Source organism: Taeniopygia guttata, chromosome 1A (genome assembly GCF_048771995.1).
Source record: "Taeniopygia guttata chromosome 1A, bTaeGut7.mat, whole genome shotgun sequence".
NCBI classification, from domain to species: Eukaryota; Metazoa; Chordata; class Aves; order Passeriformes; family Estrildidae; genus Taeniopygia; species Taeniopygia guttata.
This window is the reverse complement of record NC_133025.1, coordinates 6,151,739-6,170,744: the sequence shown is the minus strand read 5'-3', so window position 1 is coordinate 6,170,744 and position 19,006 is coordinate 6,151,739. Positions and strand designations below refer to the sequence as shown.

General features: G+C 42.8%; 1 protein-coding gene across 4 annotated transcripts in view; it reads left to right on the top strand.

The window, feature by feature from the left end:
- Positions 1-11,902, top strand: part of UPF2 (UPF2 regulator of nonsense mediated mRNA decay) — a 52,083-nt gene extending 40,181 nt beyond the window's left edge. For all 4 annotated transcript variants that reach the window (XM_030290466.4, XM_030290474.4, XM_072918784.1 and 1 more), the window contains exons 20-22: positions 1,416-1,557; positions 5,151-5,271; positions 10,685-11,902. In XM_030290466.4, coding sequence (XP_030146326.4) covers positions 1,416-1,557; positions 5,151-5,271; positions 10,685-10,694 — 273 coding nt within the window. In that variant the 3' untranslated portion in view covers positions 10,695-11,902. The remainder of the gene's footprint in view (positions 1-1,415; positions 1,558-5,150; positions 5,272-10,684) is intronic.
- Positions 11,903-19,006: the final 7,104 nt, after the last annotated feature.

The following is a 19,006-nucleotide window of genomic DNA, read 5'->3' as shown; positions in this document are numbered from 1 at the left end:
AAATCTCATCTAAATGCATCTTGTAGTTGGTAGGGTTTAGGGATTTACTGTACCCAGGTTTTTCTCAGATCTTTGCAAGAGTCTGTCTTTACTGTTTCAAAGACAGTTTATCTTCAAGTGCTTCATCTGAGTCTTCTCACACTCACTGCTGTTAGTGAGGCATTACTGAGATACCTTGAGACTCTTTAGTGATTATTGCATTAAATACTAACTGCAGGTGGTGAGGATTTTGCTTTTACTCTAAATCTACTCAGCTGAGGTTTTGATAATTTACCTCTCTCTGCAGCTTTTGACAGTGTAACAGAAATTTACTTCTGTTTAGGAAATTACTTCTGTTTCTTTGGAAATAGATCTCCCATGACGAGTAACAAGGAGCAGGATTGAGAGTAGTACATGGAATATTAAGAGTGATCATTATTAAATGCATTAACCTTCTTATGGCATAGAAGTACTTATTTCTAATGGACATGGAGTTGAAGGAGGAAGTGAGATTTTTCTAAATGTTTGCAAACTTCAGCATTGAGGATTTTCTTAGAACTTTTCTTTCAGTTGTGGATAAGGTTAAGAATTATTTCTCTGTTCTGGAACAACTGTAAAAAAATAGATATGTAGAAGTAACAAATTGGATTTTCTGAGTCTGGGGAAAAAGAAATCACCTTCCCTACACCTTCCTGAAAATATCAGGATTTCCAGAGAGAGGTTACTTCTGTGGGAGTGCCAGTCTTACCTGGTGCGCCTTATGGCAAATCAGATAATGGGTCTTTAAATCAGAATGTGTGGTGGGCACATCTGGGTATGGGGGAGGAGGAAAAGATCAATCTGACACCATGGTTGTCACTAGACTAAGAAGCAGCACTGGGAACCAGAATTATTCTTAAAAGAAAAGTACTGGCCAGGGAATTCCAGGGAATGTGAAATGCTTGAAATGTTTTTCCTCTGTTATCACAAGGGATAGTAGTAGATATTCTGCTCAGGGGGCTTCATCTCTTTGGAAGGAAGACCCCTGAAGAGGGAGATGCATCTTTCTGAACCAGCTGTGATGCTTTTATCTCAAGACCATGGCAATTCCCTGTGGGCAAGTCAGCTGGTATGAAAATAAGAAATAAAGCATATGTCTGTGCCTTCCTAGGGAAAGACAGTCAGTTTTATTCACATGAATACTGTTTGTAATAGGTTTTGAACTTGGCCTTTTTTGTGTATTCTCTGTGCCTTTAGCAGGTCTTGCATTTTCTCATGCTACTTTATGTGAAATAGAGGTTCAAAACAAACCAAGACATTTCACAACAGCAACTTCTGTAGAAAGCACCTCATTGAAATAACCTAGAAATAACCATAGCATTTCTGTATTTTGGATTGTTTTGTATTGGTTGGATTTTTCCTCTGCTGGGCACTTAAAAACTTATTTTCATTTGCAGTTTAAGATCCTAAATGTACCAATGTCTTCCCAACTTGCTGCAAACCATTGGAACCAGCAGCAGGCAGAACAGGAGGAGAGGATGAGGATGAAAAAGCTCACTTTGGATATCAATGAACGGCAGGAGCAAGAGGACTATCAGGGTAAGAAAATCACCAAGGATTTAGTTTTTATTTTCAGGGGAGACTTTGTGGATCTGCAAAAAGTGTTATTTGTGATGATTAGCAGTTGAAGTTCTAAATTTTGATTTGGAGTACTTATGGGATACCTTTATTTTGGTTTTAGTCATTTATTGTTTCCTCCCTGGTCTTTATACTTGGAGAAGTTTTTGTAATTGTTCCCTGAAAATGAATTTTCAAGTGGATCTCAAATTTCAGCATTTCCATTTATTTTGGGAAAGGGGAAGAATTGAGATTGTTCTTTTAAAATTGAGGTATTACAAAATCAATGTGATGTTTACTGCAAGGCAGTTGAGTTGGATACAAGATGAATTCTGTGCGACTTAAGGTCTGCTTTTAAGCTATTAATAGGTGTTTTAGGTATTAATAATGTTTAGACTCCTTAGTCTTGCTGAGAATTGCAAGTCGTGAGGTAACCTAGAGAGAAATACAAAATGTTACCTTAGCTTCATTTTGTAAAGGTTCTAGGAGTCCTCAAATCTGGAGCATAAGCATATATTAACAAAATGAGGGTTTTGTACAGATTGCATGATTAATTTGTGTTTTGAATGTGAGTCAGGCACTTTGGAACCTGGGTAGATTGAAGCCAACAGTTAATACAGCAGATCATACAGTCCCCAAACAGGTGCACTTCATGTGTTTGGTTGTTGGGTGGTTTGTTTTGGGTTGGGTTTTTTTTCAGGTTCAACTTCCCTTGTCTCACTCAGATAATAAACAAAGCCAGACCAATAAAACTGATGTCTTACGTTACTGTTGCCATTTAACATCTCAAAAGTTTTTGCTCTACTTTTTTTTTGTAAAGATGTTGTAGTCTGGTGATAATCACAGTGTAAGTAGTTAATTAGCAGGAAATCTCATTTAAGGCATTTAGTGAAAGGTCATTGTTCATCAAGAAGTGGTAAATGGAAGCAGTTTTAATTTTAAAACACTATGGAATCCAGAACTTCTTGCAGAACTTTGATAGTATGAGGACTAAACTTGTAATTGTAAAAAGGAGTATCTTCCAAAGTGAGTGCCTACAGAACTCTGAAGAGATAACACAATATATTCTTAGTGTTAAACATGGTAATGAGCTCAGAAACTTTCCTGAGACACTCTGCTCTTATAAAGCCCACGTGTGAGAAGGGTAGAGACTCTAGAATTAGACATTTTAGTGCTTCTCTCAGACTTTTTGTGTGTTTTTCTTCATTAGATACTTCTAGTATTTCTAGTGGTCAAGGCATTTGGGTCATACCATTGTATGACTTTGATATCTAAAATGAACCTGTTTAATCTAAGACAGGTTCTAATCTAATATTGTGAGCAATTGTTCTGTATATCCAAAAAAGGATCACATTGATTTATTTCTATTGGACAAAATCAGACAACTGGTATGAATTGATAACTGGAAATGGGTTTTTTTTCTTTTCTCATGGATTTTTATTTAGTCACTGTGTATAAAACAATAGAGGAAGGAGGTCAACACAAAAGCTAAAGGTTTTTCCATAAATAATATTCCTTTTAAAAACAGCTGTTGATGCATCTTAACTTGGGTAATATACAGAGTAAAACCAAACTAAGAAGGACCTTTCAATCAGGATAAATTAAACAGGCCAAATTACATTCACCTTTGGAAGAATTTTTAATTTAGATTTTTTGCAGTTGATTGTTACTTTTGAAGAGTCATCCTGTCTGTGACAAGTTGGTACCTACTCATTGAATGAAAGTGTTGGGTTTAAATTTCTGTTTCAAGCTTTGAAGTTACCAGGGAGGAAGAATTCTCAGTTTCTGGAAGAATGCCTCAGGGTTGTCCCAATGTTTGCACATGTACTCGTTCTTTTCATCTGCCCAGGGTACCTAATAGATGGAAATTCACCAATGTACTTCAAAGTAGTATCAGATAAAGATTTAATGTTTCAGCAAAGCTTAGTATATTACAAGCATTTTTTAATTTAAAGAACTATTAGGAACTTGGGTGGTTCTTTAGTTTAGACTGGTACTTTTCTGTGCAGATTATTTTTTTCCTTCATTAAAGAACTAAGGAGGTTTGGTGATGTGCCTCCAGCCTAGAAAACACACTGTGCTCCCCTGCCATCTCTGCCTTCTGTTACATTCTCCAGTCTGAATTTCCCAGTCCCATTTTTCCTTTGACCTGCTGTGGAAAACAGAAGAGGCAGATGTGCATGGACTTGTTCATTCACTGCTTGCTGCTCACACCTGCCTGGCAGGGCACCCTCATCTGGTTTTCCTCCTGAGTCTCCTCATTGCCCCCAGAGCTCTGTCCTGACACAGCGGCTTGGGAAGGCTGATGTTCCTGATGTGTGCAAACATGGGCTGTCAGTGTGTTCAGTGCCTTCCTTGGCCAGGTGCTGAATTCAGTGTACAGAACATGGATACAAGGGTCACTGACTGCAGACACAGATATTGAACCAGTCACAGTTTCCCAGTTTCTCCAAGACTGGGTGGAGAACTTCACTGAACATTTCACCTGAATATTGTAAATGATGAGGGAACCTCATGTTTGGCCCCACTGAGAGCAGTGTGTGTGCAGCAGGTGATGGGTGTGTGACTCCAATTAGATTGCCAGAGATTGGAGAACCAGACAGAGCAGACTTTCAAACATAATCTGTTTAACAGCTTATTCCACTTTTCCCCTTCATTTATCCCATCTGTCTGTTTGCTGAGTAATGTAGATCCCTGCTCAGGTGGACTGTAGGAATACTTTCCATTAGAGGCATTAACAGATTGGCAGAGGTTACCTCCTATGATGTATCTGTAATTATATTGGCTATTTAATAAGCATTAAGCTAGCCTGGTAAAGAAACTTTTTTTTTTTTATCATTAAAAATGTAATAAAGTTTTAGAAATTAAGTTTTAACGAATGTCAAAATACAATACTATCCTAGTTTAAATTGCCCATAAGTTGGCTGTCCAGGGCTAAACTGGGTAGTGTGGGCTGCTTGCTGCACCCAGATTATTCCCACTGATGATAAAGTGGAAAACTCCATCCGGGAGACAGCTGGTGCGATGTAGGTCAGTTGAGTCACCTTCTTCAGGTGCCTGTCTTCCCTGGAAAATGATCCAATTATGCCAAGCTTAGACTTAAATACCTGACTGGTAATGCCTAATTTTAGGACAGGTTTCTTGCTGAGTCTTTAATTGGCAGCAGCATTGTCCAGTTGTTACTATTCCAGGGAGGTTTAATGTTGAGGCCACTCATGCTGATGTGAGTCTTTGTTCCTGATCATTGATGAAGAAAGTGGTGGCTGATGTGTTTAGAAAGAAAAGGGCACAGGCCTTTTCTTGAGCATCTGTGATGGAAACCATTGCTGGCAGTTCCTTCTGCAGGAACATCTGGAAATGCAAGTTCATATTGTGGGGTAGCTTGGGTTTATCGAAGCTGTGGATGCAATTTGTAACTTTTTGTAATTAACTTACGTGGAATAACTTGAGTGTTAACTGTACAGCAAAGTGTAAGTGTAAATGGCAGTGAAATATGCATGTGTAAATTCCTATGTAAAGCGATGCATAGAAAATGTATTTAACTTTCTTCTATTTACTTCTGCCTGAAATCCCAGAAATGTTGCAGTCTCTGGCACAGCGTCCAGCTCCAGCAAATACTAATCGTGAGCGGCGGCCTCGTTACCAGCATCCGAAGGGAGCACCTAATGCAGATCTAATCTTTAAAACCGGTGGGAGGTAGGACAATCTTCCTTTAAATGTGGTAATTCTGGTTCTAGGCAAGTAATTATCTTCATAATTGAAAGAGATAATGATCTCTGTAGTGAGTGCTTGGGCAGTCGTTTCCCTTCTAAAGCATTCTCTTAAAATGCCAAGCAGTGTTTTGTACTTCTAACACAGTGTCTCTACCTCTGTGACAGTTTGGAAGACAGAAGATTTTTCAGTTGTGAAATGGCTGCTAGAATCTGAGCATCTATTTGTAGGTCAAAAGATGCGTGTCTGCTTTCTTCATGGGAGGGGGAGATGTAGCTTTTTCATATCGCTGTGACCTAATGCTGTTGTAGGAATATAAAGTGTTCAGGTACACTGAATTGCCACAATACTTGCAGGTGTTTCATTGACAGCTGCAGCCTTCTGTTCTTTCAGGCCCGAGGTGCATGCTGCAATTATTCTTTAAATACAACAGCCAGCCCAGTAGATGTGATATCTGTAGATTTCTTTTAAATTATTTTCTTTAGAAGATTTTATATTCTGATGTTGTAGGGACAATATAATTTAGGACTTCACTGAAGTAGGTCAGATGTTATCCAGCAAACAGTTTTAATAGTGTTTGCTTATTCAGGTGCCATGCACTTGCAGTTCTGATGTAGTTTTGTATTATGGAGTTTACTCTTTGTTCCCTTAAATCCATAAGCTCCTCGGAGCAGAGACCAGGAGTTTTGTTTGAGCAGGTATATTATATTTGTTGTGTACTGCAGTGCTCTGCCTGGCAGTCATGCTTCAGTTGAGCCATCTCAGCCTGCAGTAAGGAACTAGTACTTTTCCTAACTCCATTTATTTTTTGGAGACTGTGGGTCCACCAATGGCTTCCCACTGGCACAGATTGTCTGTTGCCCACATTCTTAGAGCCTCTGATTTGTAGAATACATTGAAAATTTTCTGCTGACTTTAAAGGTTGTGCTGCAGTCCATTCCCAGACCCCTCTCATGCTTTGTTAAAAAGTTACCCTGTGATTTCTGAGGATACTGGAGGATCTCACAGAGCAGATAGGAACTGAGCTGTAAATTTTAATATCTGTGTAGAGAAGGTTTCACATCCATGCCTGGTAGAACAAATGGTGTAACACAGATGCTATCACTTCCATAAGGACACTGTGTTGTTGCTGCTACTTTGTACATGAACACAACTGAAATGTTATTTTCTTGCAAAGTAACACAAACTTACTGGAAATAATAGTTTGCTGCTTTGTTGAAAGTACAATTTATTTTAAAATTCTTGAGGTTAGGGGTAATTTAAGCAAATGAATCTCCTGGTTGATTCCACTGTAATGTACAGTGTGACAGATTCTGATAGCTGAGGTAGGAATGAGGCTTTTCTTGCATTTCAGGGAGTGTTGAGAGTAGAGAAATTGATTTGTTGTTTTTACCTTTGCTTTTGTGTTAAAACATGCCCTAAGCACTGCGTTTCAAACACCTTTTAGGAAGTTAAATCCAAATCTACCTATTGTAGCAGTTCATTTCAGAAATTAATGAAGGGGGCACTGGGTTCTTCCATATGTTTTTGGCCCTGAACAACTGGATCTCATTAAACAATTAGCCCTCTACCCTAACCCTAATCCTAACAATTAGCCCTCTATATGTTTTTAAAAAAAGAGAAATCTTCTACAGTTTTTATTTTATTTCTCCTCTGTTAATGTCCTTGCTCTGTACTGAAGTAAATGCAGTGAGATTTCAAGCTTTGTCAGATTTATTATAATTTAGTATGTGCAAAATGTTGGATCAAAAATTGGAGTTTGTTTCTGTTTGTTTGGAATTGCCTGCTTGTATTGCCTCAGGTTTTGAGACCTGCTGATGCTGTAAGGAGGAGATTCTTCCTGGGACTCGTACATTTTAGGCTGACTGGCCTTAAAGATTATTTACTGTGACTCCATTAAAAGTAGAGTTCCTTGATTTGCCTCAGCAGAACTGGGAGGAAAACAATTTTCTCTCTTGCCTCCAGTTCTGTAGCATTTGTGTGTTAAGAGAGGCCTTTGACTCACAGGCTATTAAATTACTACCTTCAGGAAACACAAAATTTACTAAAGTAATTTTTTTGGTGATGGGATTATCATAAAAATTGACTTGTACCATTAGGAACAGCTTCTTAAAATATAAAGTGGTTTTTCTTTGTTTAAGAAAATTGAGATCCATTAAATGGCTTGGTTTTAAAAGTGAAATGAAAATAACCACATTATATAAAATAATTTAAAAAATATTGATTACCAAGAAAGTCACATTTCTCCTTGTAATTCTTCTGTTGAGAAGTGGAGCCTTACCAAGGATTTTTTCTTGTTAAACCTCTCCTTATTAAAAGATGTAGCCTAAAAAATTGTTGCTGTTTTGAAAGTATGGTATAGGGCCTGCCTGTGCCCAAAGTTCCCCATGGGATGCAGGTATAGGCTGGCAAACCAAATCATATTCAAGTTAAATGGTGATCTCAGGTCTCCTGTTTACATCTTACTCTTATTTATTTATAACCCATTTAATAAAGAAAAATGAAGCATAACAATAATAACAGGATGCTGGGATTTTATTAGCTAAATATTCTCATCATAAAGAATATTGCATTAATGGTGAAAAGTCAGAGTTTGGATAATGAGGAGAAATGTGAATTTAACATGATTTCCTGTTTCAACTACTGAACCAACACAATTCATACATCAGCTGTCATGAGGTTGATGCATTAACAATACTGCTCTATGAAGCTTTGAAGTCACTTCTTACTGAGATGAGCCTTTCAAACACAGCTAAGAAATTCCAAACCCCTTTTCAGCTGTTTCATGGGAGGCAAGCAAAGGGAGGAATATGGGAGGGGGCCTCCAAATCCTGCAGCTGCTTCAGGTGGACTGCACTGGAGCTGAGCAAACAAGAATGGAAAAGCCTCAGGTGCTTGTTGAGCTCTGCAAGCAGGGTGTGAGTCTAACCCAGACAGCAATGTTGGAGAGACAACTGATCAATCACAGTTCAGAAAGAATGGAAGGCAAAATTGTATTTATAAGCTATGCTCAGTTAAAAATACTCCTGTGTTTGAAAAGGTTCTTTCAATATAAATAATAAAAACTGCCTACCTAAAATCCCTGCAGCTCTGTGGCCCACTGGAAACCAAGCCCCAAAACATCTCCCTGCTCCCAACCCACTGTACACACTGACTTTGATTTCACTTTGTCAGAGTATTTTATTTTTAATAGATAGATGAGAATATAAAATGACTCACAGAATTTAAGGTCCTCTAACTTAGGAGAGTTCAGCTTTTGTGGTTTATTTGAATTTTGATGTTCACAGTATGGAACGTGGTAAGTCAGATGTGATTGGTTTTTAATGGGCACCTTGGTGTTTTCTGTTTCTTGTCCATGGTTTTGGGTGATTGTGGGAGAGAGAGAACAAAGAGCATGGAAGCTGAGATTAGTTGAGAAGAGCAAAGCAGGGAGTGAATTAGGAAAGGAGGTGTTTGGAGCTGGAGGTTTCTGAGGAGATTTGTGAAGAAATGCAGCACTGCAGAAATGCAGAGTGGATTGGAGGACACGAGGGCATTAGGGATAAGTGTGAAATCCAACTTCAAAGGTCTCACATGTCAAGAAATAAAGATATTTTCGTGATCTTGTGATGTTAGCAACATGCAGAAAGGAGTTGATTATTGATATTCTCCTGGGTACTTCTCAGTTTAAGCTGTAAAGTTGTCCTGCTGACTGAGCTCTCCCAGCTTTGTGATTATATCATAGCCCAGGGTGTGAGGTTTCTGTGTTTTCATGGCTTCCAGTTTTCTGCTGCAGCCATGGTTTGTGTCTGAGGTTCTGTGTGTTTCCCTGTCACAGGCAGGCAGTGCTAATGCTCAGCAGTGGCAAGAGAAGCCGACTCTGAATTTCATACACATTGACAGTGGCAGGAAGGGGAGTGTGGGAGGAGACTGCAAAGAATTGATTCTTTTTACACACAGAGCTCAAGGTGGTTTTAATTACATCTGTGTACTGAGTTTGACCTTGCCAAATACAGGTTTGGATCAAGTCTGCTAGGTCAGACACAAATGTGAAATACCTGCTTGGGAAAAACTACTGCTGCTGTTTTTGGCAGCAGCACATTGCTGTGATCCCCTCAAACAGGGATCTGCCACCAGCATGTACTGGTAGCTGCTGGTTTGGGTGAGAGTCATTTTGACCAAGCTGGAGACATTCAGCCAGTCCCAGCCTTCTTCCTTCCCTCCCCATCAGCAGTAGAATTATTTTTTAAGGGGAGGTGGAGAGTTAAAAGCATGATCCTCCAATTCAATGATGTCTGCCCTCGGTTGTAACATTCTGCAAGTGAGATGTCAGTCTACTAAATAAATAAAAATTAAAGTTCTTTTCTATTGACAGCACATAGCCAGTGTTCTGATGTTGAGTGTGCCACAAAGAATTGGAATATTACATTGTGTAACACTAACAGGTGGTTAAAACCAAGTAATAGAAGTAGTGCTGCAGAGAGTTCTAATGATGCATCAGCTCAGGACTTCCTGGCAAAAATACACAGCATTTTTGAATAAACAAGTACTGGATGTTAGAACAAAGCAACTCATACAAATACAAAATTAGTGTGGAAGCTTCATCTGGTACAAGAGATGCAGAAGTTACTATGTTCACATAACATATCTGTAACATTTTTCTTGCAAGATCTTCAGTACAAACCAGGTTTAGATCAAATGACTGTTGAACAAACACTGGAAGATTATGCACTGATGTAAAGAAACATGAACTGTTGTGTTTACATGGTAAAAAATCTGGGTGTGTAGCCCTGGAGTTTTCTTGGAATGGTAAATATTGAAGTTTTATTTTGATGTCTGTTATTAATTTTAATTTGCAGCCTAAAATCAGCTAAAAAGGAGCCCAGATGTGCTGAAGTTAGTGACACTGGGGTGGCCTTACTGCTGCATTGCTCTGGTCTTGTTGAATCCCCTGCCTACAAACTGGTGTCATTTTTCAATATCATTCTTCTATTTGTATGTTCTTAAAAGAATTAAATGTGACTTTTTGTCACATTTAGGGATGTGTTTCATGAACAAGGGATGGTGGAACACTTAAATGCACCTATGGACTCTAAAAAAGGTTCTAACCAATTATTTGCCTCTAGATAGCCCTTTGTAATATTTCTGCAGAACTTTAAGCATTAAGAAACTGCACAGAAAGATGAAAACTATTTACAATAACTCCTTTTTCAGCTGTGCTTCAGTAGTTCAGCATCTCATCTGGAATGATAAGGTGCAGATTGCCCCGCTGCTTCTGTCCGGTGTGGCCTTTTGAAATGGTTGTGCAGGGAAGAGAAATATGTAACTTTGAGGGTAAAAGGGTGTCAGAATGTATGAGTGGCAGCTGCTTTTGGGGCCCCTCAGGCTGCTCTGACTCCTCTCTCCGCTCTGCCCGCAGGAGACGTTGATCCAGCCGCCAGTGCCATTCCATTAGGTCCCGTATCTCTGGTGTTGTGGAGTCCTCCAGCGATTAAACGAGAGCAGTGGACACATCTCAGCATGTCAGTCTAGAGCGTTCAGAACCGAAACCTGGGACAGGCTGGGGCCGTGGGGCACGAAGAGCAGCCTCCCCTCTCCCCCCCCACCCCCCCAAAAAAAGCTTTTTGTTATGGGAACCGCCTTGAGGGTTAATCTTCTCATAGGAGCAGAAGCAAACGAGCGAGACGGGGAGCTTGACCTGCGAGAGCTCGGAAGAGCCGGAGCAGCCTGGAGTTCAGCCGATGGCACTGGAACGGGAAAGGCCTTTGGCAGCTCAGCGTGCAGGGAAATAAAGCTCTGAACTCGCCACAAGTTACGTTGTCTCCGACTCGAGCACTTGGTGTTGGAAGGATGTTCTTTGAGGGCTGCAAATCTACAGTAGAAAAACATAGAGCAAACAGCAAAATCCAGAAGAAAACCCTGCCGAGTAGGATAACTTCTCAAACACTCCTCAGTGAGGACGTTCTTGGTTAAGGAAGAGCCTTTTGCTACCAGATGTGCCAGAAAGGGGGTGGGGAGGGGTGAAAAACTGAAGAGCCAAGGAGGTAAAACGTCTGTTAAGGTTTAAAATAGAAAGTGAAGTTGATGAACACGGGGTGTTGACTCGTACTGCTTGGAACAGCCTGACACCAGCCTAAGGACAGGGATATAGTTGAGCCCATTGTATGTATCATTGAAAACCAAAACGTGCCAGTCAGCATAAAAGGAGGATGTCAAGGAGTGGATCCAAATATTTTGTTGATCTTCATGGGTTGATAAGCCTCTGTGTCTATTGAAACAAACAAAAAGTTTAAAAAAAAAAGATTTAAGTCTGGAAACAAGTAGAATTTTTATTTTTTTCTAAGTAGAAATGAGGTTTCTTGGTCTGTTTCTGACAATCTGTTATTTATTAGCGTAGGGTTTTGTTTGCTTTCAGGTAGAGGTAGTTCATTGAGTTCAAGAGCCCATCTGTATGTTACTACTAATTCTTTTTTCTAGCTCTTTTAAAATCCTTTTTACCACTGGTTTTGGTTTCTGCATGTAGGAAGAGAGACTTGTAAAATTGTAACATTTCATACAGAAATGCCGCCCGATCTTCACCAGCTTCAGAAATCTGACCTTTGCCAATGCTGCAATAAAGTGTTGTAATTTAGAGTCAGTGTCTGCCTCTTGACATTCACTTTGTTCTTTGGAAATGATGTTTTGAAGAGTTTCTGGTGTATTGTGGGCTGTAGTTTGGACAGGAATTCCAGGTCTTTGAGTCAAGTCTCACATGATTTTTTTAATGTAGTTTTCTTTCCACATGAAATTCATGAGTACGTTCATTAATGACGTTTGTCACTCTGAGCTCCTCCAGGAACGTCTCCTACCATATCCCCTGGTCAACTTCCACTTCCCCAAACAACAATACCTACCAATTCCTAATAGCAAATATCAATTCCTATTACAAAAAATTAAACATCTAATTGTGGTTCAGACTAGAGTCAGCTTCCTTTTCTCAACATGTTGCTTAGTTTCAAAAGCATTTAATTTATCCAGATTGAGTAACTGCATTAAAATAAAATATTAGCTCTGTTTTATATATGTCAGTCCAATGCCTTGGATGGAATCGAGATATCCATGATACACAGATAAAAACTCCAGTTTGCATCCACTTTATTCCTTGTCTTCGCCTGTGCTGGCCCCACATCTCGTGGTGTGGCTGGATGCTGCTCCTGCAGCTTGCACAGCAGTGTCACCATCTGATCCACGTGCAGGTTCTTGCTGCAGGGATTGCATGGCTCTCTCTCATGTCTTTAGAAAACTCTCTCTTCCTTTAGAGGGCGTTTGATTAAAATTGTTGGGTGAGCAGCCTGGGACTGATACAGAAGGGAATTTTGTTTTGCCTCTGTTTTCGTTGTTGTCTGTCACCTATGAATATTGTTGCTTTACCCAGATTACAAGATGTTTATTTTAATTAATGAAATTATGTTTAATGTCGTTGCTTCTCTTCCCTGCAGTGCAGTGACTCAAGGGTGCATCTGGTCACTGGGGAAGTCATCCCAAATTCAACCTGTGGCACTGCTGGACAGGGCAGGGGATGTTCCCTAGGAGCCTTTCTCAAGGGATGCTGGTTGAAGATGCCCTTCAAAGAGCGTTTCTGCAGCAGTGCTCCCAACCCTGCAGGCAAGGAGTTAAGTCTGGGAAAGCATATGTAGATGAGGGAGAAACTGTTTCATGGCTTTGATTACGTAAAAGATTTCTGTTATCTTATCATTCTGTGGAAAGAATTTGGGCGAAAGTCAGGCCCTGGCATTTGGAGTTGTCTTCACTGATGTGAGGCTCCTTGAGCTGACAAAGAGTGCTGCAGGTTGGTACAAAGTGTACTTTTGTTTGTGTAGGTTTGTGCTCAATGATTGTGCCTCAGTTTTGGATGGCAACTTCTCTTCCCACATCTCTCAAGCTTCCAAAGCTCAAGGCAGGGCCTTGGGGGAATGAAGTCCTTCCCATCATAGGAGACAGGTTTGTGACCACCTGAGGAACCTGAATGTGCCTGAGCCCAGGGGACCTGGCAGGATGGGTCTGGGGCCATCCCTGGCTCCTGTGAGGGGGCTCTGAGCAGCCTGGTCTAGTGGAAGGGGTCCCTGACCATGGCATGGGGTGGAACTGGCTGAGCTTTAAGATCCCTTCCAACCCAAACCATTCCATGATTTATGGAGCATTACTTGGAAGCCTGTTGGAGCTGAGGTGCTGTGTTGGTCCTTGCTCTAGGATGGAGCCAGGGTGTCTGGGAAGGTCTGAAATTGGAATTTGACCCAGGAATGTCAGGTACTTGCAGGCAGCACCTTGAACTTCAGCTGGTGCTATGGGGCATCTTTCTCTACCGCAATGATGTAATGTGATAAAAAAAGCTGTAAATATTTTTTCATTAATTGCTGAGTTTGCAGACTTGCTGTAATCTCAATTTCCCAGGCCTTCAGCATAAGAAATCTGTTGGGCTGTTTTTGTTACGTAGATACAAATATAAAGGACACCCATGCACGTGTGCCACAGCACACACAATTTTATGTATATTCAGGCTTAGAAAACCACCTCTATTGTGAAGACTGCCTGCTTTGCTCAAGCTCTCAGCATTTTTCCTTTGGCTGTTCCAGCAGAGCAGTCACTGTGTGCTTGGCAGGGCAGCAGGATGGGCTGTGAGGAGCTCAGGCGCCGTGTATCCTCACCAGGTCGAGTGAACTCTTTCAAATTCAATCCATCCATAATGATGCCACGAGCCTGCTGTTCTCCGCTGATAAATACATCAATTTTTTCCTCATTTTTTCCCTTCTTTGAGCTTCATCACTCCTTTGCTCCACACTGAGGTTTTCCTGAGCCATGCACTCCTCAGCCCTGTGGAAAGTGCTCCTCTGAAGTGACAGTTTGCTGTCTCTTCTTAGAGGTCCACTATAAATAGGGTTTTTTCCAGCTACTCCTAAGGAAATCCCAGTCTACTGGGAACAGGAAACTATTTGAGCAGGAATCAAACAAATGAGCAAATGTCAAAATATTTACTTGCATTGTTTGAACTATATACTTTGCTTTTAAGTTATTATTGTCGGGGTGTGATTGTGCCCTTAAAACACTTTGTGTTTATGATCCTTGTTAGAAGAGCAAACAGTGTTCTGTAAAAAAGCCTCTCTCCCTCCCTCTTTCCTTCCCTCCATTACCTGGATCCAAGCCGTCAGGCAAATAAAAAAGTGGTTGAGACACTTAAAAAGGAGGAAGACATTTAGCTATTGCTAATGTTTATTTGTTCTTTGACATTTACCTGCAGGAAGAAAGTTTCTCTTGTGCAGAGGATAAAGGGGAGTGACATTTGCTGCGGAGAATGAGTCAGTCAACAGTCCAAGAGCTTGAAAACTTTGCTGTATTTTCCCCTTAATTTTTTTTTTCCAATTTTTAAATTATTTACACTATATATATTATATACATATGCACATACATGGTGAACTAAAAATCAGAAGCTCCCCTGGGAAACAAGACTTGAATGTGTCAGTGAGGCTTTCAGAACCCACCTGGAGGGTGGTTTGGGCTCACTGCTGCATTATTCCCAAATTGAATTGCTACAAGTTGTGGTGTTGCCTCCCTGGGGTGATGGAAGTGAAGATAACCAAGTCAGGAGAAGGAGCTCAGAGGCAGCTTTGGCTGTTTTTATCTCTGCTCTGAGCAGCTTTTCAAGTGGTGATGGGAGCTCTGACTTCCTCCTTGGGCTCAGGGCAGGAAGAGCCCTTTCCTGGGAGGAAGACACAGCTTCAGTCCGCTCCTCTCCGGGAATCCAGCTGAGCTTTCCTGGCAGACACCGGCTCCTCACCCCTCCTGTGGCAGGATTTCTTTTCCAGTAAAAGATGGACACAGCAGCAGGACTTACACAGTCTAACCCCCCCTTTCCTACTGGGATAAATAAACTAAATTTATTACTCAGGTTGGTCCCAAATCCCACAGCCATGAAAACCAGGGGTTTCTTACTGGCTGTGAGTCTTAGCTAATATAAAATCAGAGCAGCTTTTGGGTCCAGAGAAGGCTTCACTCTTGCTGCAGGGTGACAAACTGCAGAGAAAGTCTCTGCTCTCAGCACAGGGCAGAGGGGTTTGTTACAGGATGCACCAGGAATTGCACACCGTGCCCATTTCCTGGGCTTAAGCTCACTGGAAAACTCATGGCATAAATAAAAATTAAACCTGATCAGGCAAAGTAAAATCCATTTAAGAGGCAGGAAATGTTCCACGGTAATGAAGTTTGTGTCGTGAAGCCTGAAGACTCTGTGGATCCTCTGCTCTTGTGCAGGGCTGGACAGTGGAAAGAGAAATGTGCTGACAACTGTTTCCTAATAGATGTTTAAGTGTGAGGAAATAGCCTCCCCTCCCGCCACACCAGCTTGTAGGGATACTGCTTTCCTTCTGGTGTCATTCCACCCTCTGAGCATCAGTACAATGGGTGAGTTATCTTCATTAATCAGAGTATGAACAGCTCCTGGCACATGTGAGCCTGAGCTTCCAGGCTGCTGGATTTTCTCCTGGGCTGCCAAGGGAATGCTACCAAAGGGGCAGGTGTGGTGGTGGGAGAGGAAGGGTGATTCAGGATTACTCCATAAGCCTGGAAACCCAAAGGTCAGGCTCATCTCTGCTCTTTTGCCTTGGGTTAACGTCACTGCCCTTGTTTCCCAGCTGGGAAACGCAGCCCTTGCCCTTCCTTGTGGGAATGGATAAGCACGCAGAGAACAGATAAAACGTTACACAATTTTCTGATGCTGACAATAACAGAATCTCAGGGAGTTAAGAGCTTCCTTGGAAATTATGGGAAAAAAAACCACCATGAACATTTGAGGGTGAAGTTGACCTCCCCAACCCTGTGAGGAAATGAGCAATCCTGTCCTGACAGGGAGCTCTGAGGCTGAATCAGGCAGGGAAGGGACTTGCACGGGAAGCCCATCCAGCAGTGAGGGGGGTGCTGTGACAGCTGCCCTGGGCACGAGTTGGGCTGTGCCCAGCCAGGGCTGGGGGCTCAGGGCTCTGTGCTGGCTCTGGGAGGACACTCATGGAAGCTGCCACAGCTGCACGGAGCTTCTGAACCCCTCCTGGGCTGAACAAGGACATGGGACCTCCCAAGGGTCTGTGTGGGGGCTTTGGCAGGGACACTGGGGACAGTGGGAGGGGGGTGTGCATTACTGGGAGAGCAGGGACGTGGTTTTGGCATCAGAAAGAGCAGTGTGATGTCCAGCAGTAACCACTGAACCACCTCAGCTCTGGCTGCTGTCTGGATGAAACTTCCCTCGGCTGCCCCAGCCCTATGCCCAGATGGTTTTCCAGTACCTCCTGTGATCACTTACAAAGCAGGAGAGGGAGAGGAAGGATGTCCTGGTGGATTCACTGCTCAGTGGGATGAAAGGCACTGCTGAGCTGCACTTCCCACCCCTGCCTGCTCCAGGTGCCCCTGAGCTCCAAACGCAAACAAGGCAGGAGGACTCTGCAGGAGATAAGGTGGGACAACCCCTTCCTGTGCCCAGTGCAGCTTCAGTGCTCAGGTGGGGCACGGGGCAGGGCTGAGCTGGTGGGGAGGGCGAGGCTGGAGGGTGCACAGAGTGGCAGTGCTGAACTGGGTGCAGCAGTATCAGGGGAGAATAAGGCCAAAATCTCTGACAAACCTGGAGCAGCAGCTCAGCAGAGTCCCTGGATGGCTGTAGCACAGGCTGTGGGAATTGCAGCTGCTCCCTGACTCACTGGTCAAGCAAAGGATTTTATGTATTTATATTTTTTAAATTCAAACTTTCAACATACTTTTTTTACTAAAAAAAAAAAAAAAAAAAGATGGAGAAAAACCCCCTAAACCCAAAAAACTTTGCCCTTCAGGTGAGGATACTGGAGCAGCTGCATTTCTTTATAATACAGAGACATCCCTCTGAGAAGACAGTAATGGTCCTGGGTAAGTGTGGCTCAGCAGCTTTGGGAGCACTCAGAATTAGTTTGTGGTTCCTGGGGCTCTGTGAAACATTCATTAAAGCTCAGGGGCAGGTGCAAAGATCCATGAACAAAGGAGAAAATGAAGCTGAGTCGCTCCTTCAAGCCTGCCAGCTGGTTTATCTACCACTCCTTGTGCCTGCTCAGTTTAATCCCAAAGTTACTGAAGCCTCTCCTGGTGTTCTTTTTTTGGCCAGTTGGAAGTAGCAGCAGGTAATTATGGCCCAGTGGAAAATAATTTTTCCTGGCAGTTCCCTTGAGGTAAGAACACATCTGAACATTTGGTGATGTAGTCAGGGATGCACCAAGGACTTTTCAGGGAAGGCATTTCCTCATCTGGGAGGAGTCACCTAACATGGGAAGAGAAGCCCCGTTCTGGGGAAGAAAAACGACCAAATAATAACAAAGCACACAAGACAAGGGTGTGTTCCCTTGGAAGGTTTGGCTCCATCCAGTCTAAGAACCCTCCTTACCACAGAGGAAAAGATATTTATAGTTTTGGAAATCAGTGTTGGGATGAAGACTTGTCTCCCTTTGCCTCTATGGGATGCAGGAATTATCTGAAAGCAAGAGCAGGTGGAGGAGGGCTGATGAATTAAAGGCCTCCTCTCACTGAAAAGGTTGTCAGAGGCTCTTGGGAGGCAACACTGGAAGGCAGAGGAGTTCAGGAAGGCTGGATGTGCTTCTAAGAAGGAGATTTTAAAGGCACAGGAGCAGCTGATCCCACATGCTGAAATATGTGCAAGCAAGGAAGGAGACCAGCCTGGCTGAACAGGGAGCTTTGGCTGGAGCTCAGGGGGAAAAAGGAGTGTGTGACCTTTGGAAGAAGGGGCAGGTAACTCAGAAAGAATTCAAGGCTATCAGGGTTATGCAGGGCTGAAGCTTAACTGGAATTTAATCTGTCTACTGCTGTAAAAGGCAAAAAGAAAAGTTTCTATAAATACATCAGCAACAACAGGATGGCTGAGAAGAATCCTCATCCTTTATTGGATGCAGGAGGAAACAGTGACAAAGGATGAGGAGAAGGCTGAGGCACTTCCTGCCCTCTTTGCCTCAGTGTGTAATGCAAGAGCAGTTCTCTGGGTACACATCTCCTGAGACAGGGATGGGGAGCTGAAGGAAGGCCTCATAATCCAAGTGGAAATGGTCAGTGAGCTGCTACAGCACTTGGACCCACACCAGTCCATGGGGCAGGTGGGATCCACCCCCCATTGTTGTCGTGGGAGCCAGTGAAGTGCTCCCCAAGCCCCCCTCCATCATCCTTTACCAGCAGTCCTGGCCAGGTGGGGAGGTCTGGGTTGTAAATTGGCAAACGTGACACTCCTCTACAAGGAGGGCTGGAAGCAAAATCCATGGAAGTACAGGCTGGGCAGCCTGACCTCAGTGCCAGGGAAGCAAAATCCATGGAAGTACAGGCTGGTCAGCCTGACCTCAGTGCCAGGGAAGGTCACAGAGCAGATAATCCCCAGTGCCACCACACAGCACATGCAGGACAAGCATGGATCAGGCCCAGCCAGCAGGGGCTTGTGAAAGGCAGGTGCTGCCTGACCAACCTGATCTCCTTCTGTGGCCCACCTGGGGATGAGGGGAAGGCTGTGGACGTGGCTCCCTGCACTCCAGCAAAGCCTTTGCCACCACCTCCCACATCACTCTCCTGGAAAAGCTGTCAGCCCAGGGCTTGGACAGTGGCTCTCAGAGCTGGGTTAATCCTGCCTGGGCAGGGCCCAGGGAGGGGTGGGGAATGCTGCTGCACCCAGGTGGCCACTGGTCACTGTGGTGTCCCCCAG